General features: G+C 40.4%; 1 protein-coding gene across 1 annotated transcript in view; it reads right to left on the bottom strand.

Annotated features, from left to right (window-relative positions):
* Pgant2 (polypeptide N-acetylgalactosaminyltransferase 2) overlaps positions 1-6,000 on the bottom strand; it is a 65,238-nt gene that overhangs the window by 12,196 nt on the left and 47,042 nt on the right. Inside the window, exons 2-3 of the mRNA XM_011316390.1 lie at positions 5,587-5,750; positions 5,258-5,377 (exon numbers count right to left, since the gene is read on the bottom strand). Of these exons, the coding sequence (XP_011314692.1) occupies positions 5,258-5,377; positions 5,587-5,750 (284 nt within the window). The remainder of the gene's footprint in view (positions 1-5,257; positions 5,378-5,586; positions 5,751-6,000) is intronic.

Below are 6,000 nucleotides of genomic sequence, written 5' to 3'. Positions count from 1 at the left end.
TCTATTTTTTAGAATTGAATTTTTAATTTCAAATTTATTCTGTTCTATTCTCTCGCGAATCCCGAAAATTCCGGAAAATTGGGTTTTCCGTGTTAAATAATCCCCGATTTAATTTCCATCAATTGCGATTTAATAATCCATTGAAAATTCAGACGAATGATTGCATTACCAGAATATTTAATTAATTAAATGACTCGTCAATTTAGAATCGTTAAAAAATTCAAATTTTTTACCTTAAAATTTCAAGTGTAATTTCTGAACGGTGTATTTAAAGAATGAGTCACAGCATTTAGCTGTTGGGAAAGTGATAGAAGCGAAACGTGCCGTTGAATTTGTTCGATTTCCCTTCAAATTCACCCGGTTTTCATGTACAACACGTGATAACCAGGATGCTACACTGATCGAATGAATGATTGGATTGAATCCATTATATTATCCGTGCATTTTCCTAAAAGTGAAAGGCAATTTATCTTCGTAGAACGCAGGAGAGAGGAATCCCGATTTGTGAAAGGATCGAGGATCGAAATAGAGAGTACGGGAACGAATGAGAATCTGATCCACAAAATTACACAAGTTAGATGAATAAATCAATTATCAAGACACATCCAATATAATACCCAAGAAAATAACGTAATGCATGTGATGACAAAAAATAGTTTTGGAGTATCAAAGAAATTTCCCCTAGATGCGAAACGATTTTGATAAGATCACAATATCCTCTGGTGCTCTGTTTGCCCTCCCCCAATCCCTCATGATTGCAGTGTACGAGGGCAATTTCACGCGAGGCATCCTAAATTCACCATGGGACAATACTCAATGTGAAATTCAATTAAGTTACTCAGTAAAGCTCGATTCTCGAGAAGAAGGAGGCGAACAAAGTACATTGTGCACTACCAGCTAAATTCAGATCTTCCAGGTAGCCTCAGGTACAAATGACAGAGACAACAATGCATGTACAGAGTACAGAAAGTTAATTGATATGCAAACACCTCCAATCGTAAACAAACTGAATTATTACCCTGACGCCTGGAATACATTGAGGCACTCGGGATAACGAGTTTTTCTTGTCTCTAGAAATTAACATTTCTGGAATATTTCGAGATTAATTACCCGATATTTACTCAAACTACTAGTATATAGTGCTTCACGTACACCAAGGAAACCCCAAATTTTCTTTTTTCTTCAAATTTATTTACGAAAAGTCATTTTATTAGAATTGTGAACGTGAGTTTCGCACTCAACGAAACACGTACGATAGTCAGTACGTGCCCTGTACTCGAGCCTCTTCTCATACTGATATTATCTTTCGCCATGTAAGTGAGTTTTGAACGTTCCACGAGGGAACTTGAACGAAAATTGGTCTCTATTACACGTCATTATTTGCCCTCCCCCTCTTTCATCCTCAATTTCCTCCAGAAAAAATTCCACATAATCTCAAAAAGAAACTTTTCCCTACCCTCAGACACAATGCAATTTACCCAACTCCTCACGGGCAAAAATTTACTAAAGTTAATGTTAAGAGAATTTTCTCAGCTTTACAATAAAAATTATGAGCTTTCATAGGCAGCCATTTTTATTGCAGATGAATTGCCGTGCGATGTCGTAGAATATAATACTTTTCGTCACTAGGACGTTAAGAACTTTTCTGACGACTGTGTTTAAATTTCTCGGATTCGCCTCGAATTGTAAATAAAGTCGTCCGAAAAATTCTTTTCCGACGAGTGACGAATATTTTTTGTCGCTCAGTCTGGACTATTAACACTCACCGGCGCTGAACTATTAAAAAATTAATAAAAAATGGTTTTTTTTTTAATAGTCCAGACCCCGTTGAGTATTCTGGCCATTAATTACTTTACGAGTGAGTAATTCGACATTTTTGGTGGAAAATTTGGGTTTCAACATTTTCCAGTGTATTCCAGCCGGCGAACAAGACATGAACTATTTACCAAGGGGCTCCTAATTACCCGCAGTTTTCAACACTAACGAGAGAACGGAGATCTAGTTACCGCCCGTTACAGCCCGTTGGACTGTTCTCTTTCGACAGAAAATTGTCAGAAAACAGCTGGATAGCTATTTGAAATGAAGAAACTTATGTTCTCAGAAGTTTGAGAAGAGGATATTAGTTTCAGCTGGAATAATTTGAAGTTCAAATTGTTCCCTCACATCAAGAACTTAATGAATCCTCAAAACTGACAATCCTGAGGATTGGAAAAAAATCAATCAAACACCTCGCGAAACACATCGCGAAACGTCAAAGCAATTTAAAAATCTCTTTCGCAGTTGCAATGCCAGGGAAAATCGTTTGTTCACCAAGAGAATGAGTACCAACGAGATGGAAACGACTGAGAGTTCCTTGGAGATAAGAAGTAATCCAAAAAAAAAAAAAACTCGAGGGCGAATAACGGCGGCCGTCAGTGCAGAATCGTAAAGTTTATCACCTGTAACTCGAAGAATCCGCGGGGGTCCAGAGTTACTGGAGGTACTCCACTGTCCTTCCTCGAGTTTTTTTTTCTTCTGCATCTCCTTCTTCACATCTCTTTTTTTTCTTCTTTATCACTTCACCCGCTGACGCCACTGAGACTTCCCGAGGGTAGAAATACATTTGGATTTCCTACGGCATGAACCTGGAGTCATTTTCCAGGGCTCGTTTGCGGTCTCAAAGACACTTTCAACAGTGAGCTGTAAAATTGAGCCGATGGGAGAATTGGGACCAAAGAGGATTGACTAAAGTAGAGGCTCAGTTCTGGAGGTTTGAGTGACCCCAACGGCATCGTAGTACTGCACCCCAAGAGAGGGAGAGCACCACACGCAATGGGGGTGTCTGCCCGTCAGCCGACTCGTTAACTGCCTCAGTAGTAGTCCCACTGTCAGAGGGACCAGTCCGCGGGGTGAACGTTTTCTGCGTTATGAAATGGGTATTCACTGAAATTTGAAAATTTTATGGAGTCACTTAAATTTTTTGCCCCCATGTGACCCTTTACCCGGAGAAAATCATTCAAGAATTTCACCTCACTGCTTCATCAGATATTTTAAAAAGTACACGATCTTCATAACAAAAAAAACAATAGCTAGATACAAGTTAATTATCTCAGTAATCAACTTGTTGTTTTAATCTCCGAATGAATTAAGTCTCGCTGTGCTGAGAATAACTTCTCACCAAAATTTCACGCCGAGAATTTTTCTCATGAAGAACATTTTCAGGAAATCACTGAAGATTGGATTTTATGTCCACCTCTTGCACTCTCAATTACGATTTAAATTGAATTACTGCGTTGAACTTTGAAAACTCGGTGGAAACATATTTAGAAGATCATTGCTTCCGATCCGGGGAATCCCCTTCTTCGTTAACACACACTTCCACTTCCCCTTCCGTTCAACAACTCCTGGTGGATTACCTGATTAATAACTCTTAACTCTCCGGTTAGCTGAACAAACAGCGTAACATTAGATGTCCCGAGAATTTTTCATAATGAAAAAAAAAAAATGGCCTCGACCAAGAGAGGAGTAATAATTCCCATTTATTTATACATTCAGATGATTCAAGTTAATTTGGAGAGCGTCAGAATAAGGAAATAACCCAACCTTGGGGTGCGGAAGGATCTGATGAATACAAAATGCACATTTCCCCGAAAATTCTCACTCCCAGTAGTTGACATGTTTTCTTCTTAGACCCGGGGCGCACATCTGTATGTTTAATGCAACGCCAGAGAACTAGATGGAATAACATTTTCAGCTTGTACGTACACCAAGTTTCTACGTCCTGAACCCTCTTCAGGATCGCATTTTGATAACCTACTTGGACTCCACCAGCATTATCCCGAGAATTGCAACTTCATACTTGGAAAATTCCAGAACACACGTTTTCGTGATTGAATATTCAGCTCAGCAAATCCAACGGCAATGATCACATTGGTGTGTGCCAATTACATCGGTGTACATGAGTTTTATGACGCCATCGATGAATTGAGTCCCAGACGCTTCATCAGACCTCTTTTCATCCGGAATATTCATGGCTTACTGGGCCAACTCCCCGGGTAACACACACAATATTGAACATCCGTCCCTCGGGGCAATGATGCAACGGCCTTAGAAATAGAGCGGTGATGGTATCACGTACGTTCGACAGCTTTAGAATTTTTCCAGAGGTGATACTGCACCAAGAGAATGCTCTTTCATTGAAGATAATCAATATTCAAGTTAGTCCCTCACTGTGGCTTTTTCAAAATTATATGAGATACCCTGATCATTGCATCGCATTAATTTCCTGTCCCAAACACTCGATTACTTCAGACTCGATCATGTGTTGATCACCATGAATATTTTCCCATCCTTGGATTTGTCCCCTAAAGTTAATATCCCCAGTTGAGCTCTTCAGCTCCTTAAAATTCCAGCTTTTTTCTCACTCTGGCTCTCCAAACAGGAGTTGAAATTTCACCGAAAAATTGAATCTGTCACCGTCCAGCGCCGAGACAGGATCAGGAGAGGACGAATAGCGGGAAAACTCGTTGGAGAAGTCTGGCTCTAGATAAAGAGCGAGTAGAGGGCTCAAGGGCCGTCACGACTGAAATAAGAATCCCCTTCTGTTCTCTGGTTTTTTCTACTTTCTATATGTATGTGGAGCTGGAGTAGCTGAAGCGATGGGATTGAGTTTGTGAAGTTTAAGGGGTAGTCCCAGTGCTTAATGGTATTGCCTACTTGGAGTTCCAGCTACGTGATCGTACAGCCAAACCTGGAGCAATAAAAACGACACTCGTAATGCCTCTTCATGACTCCAAGACAGCATTCGATGTTTTTACTGGTGAAGAAAGCGTTTAGAAGCAGTCAAACTTGTGATTACGACTTAAATATTTAAATGGATAAATCCAAAAGCGTCAAACACCCAGGAATAAATTCACCGAGTGCATCACAAATTGGTGACAACTTTCTCCCTCCATGATATGCGTCTTCTCCTTCGAGATTCTTTTATCGCCATCCTGACGTATATCATTCTCTCTGACATGTCTATTTCCTCCCAAATTTGCGAAGCAATCAGGGCAATAGTTCTTCCCGGCAGACATCCTTCCAATATTTTCCGATATTTTCGAAAGTAACACATAAATGGATTGATAGAACTGATGTTTCTTCGACGTCTGCCCCTGGCATCGACATCTCGGATCCCCCGTGTATCCGTTAATTCCATTATTTCTTGAGGAATACCCGGAATTTTGACGTTTCTATCAATTTCGTTGGGTGAAACAATTGACAGTGAGTTACTTACATTGCACTTCGAGTGTCTGGTATATCCCGATTGCTCGGCAGACCGTCTGACGCCTCCTGATTGAATTTATTCCTGGCATAAGGGTCTTCACCAGCTCTCAGTCCACCCCTGGAGACATATCTGAAGGCATTTGATGATTAGTTTAGAGTGCATAGATGGTGAAATGCAATAAGTTGATTATCAGGTCGGATACAAGGGAAATTAATTTAATTTCCGGTGTGTCGATAATTTCAGGGAAAATATTCACCTGATAGTTCAAGTGGATATGGATTTGAATGGAATTATCAAGTTTGGCGAGTTGAAAGGAGAAATTTTGTTGGTGGAGTTACCCTTGTTCATCGAAGTAGTTCCATGTCACCCTGGGGTCTGGGGTGGGTACAGGTAGAAGCTCCGAGGACATTGCCATGGCTGTACCATCTGGTTCAGCATAACCTGAACTTCCACTCGATAGTCCTAGAGCTGATTCTTTCAGTCTGAGTGCTCGATTCTCATTCTAAAAGGAAAAAAAAAATAAGAGATTAATTGAAGATACTGGGGATAATGTGCAGTTCAATAGGATTGACGGTTCAATGTTAAATTTGTCCCGGGTAAAAGGGTGGGAATTCGATGCCCTCTCGGTACATACCGGAGCCCTTTTCCTCCCCTATATATCGATCGGACGATTAAGCACGACGTTCCACATACCGAAGCCCCATCCTAGCTACAGTAGCTACAGTATATAGTTATGTACCTTGCATTTCCAC

Source organism: Fopius arisanus, unplaced genomic scaffold, assembly GCF_000806365.1.
Source record: "Fopius arisanus strain USDA-PBARC FA_bdor unplaced genomic scaffold, ASM80636v1 scaffold00007, whole genome shotgun sequence".
Taxonomy (NCBI): domain Eukaryota; kingdom Metazoa; phylum Arthropoda; class Insecta; order Hymenoptera; family Braconidae; genus Fopius; species Fopius arisanus.
This window is presented reverse-complemented; position numbering and strand designations above follow the sequence as displayed.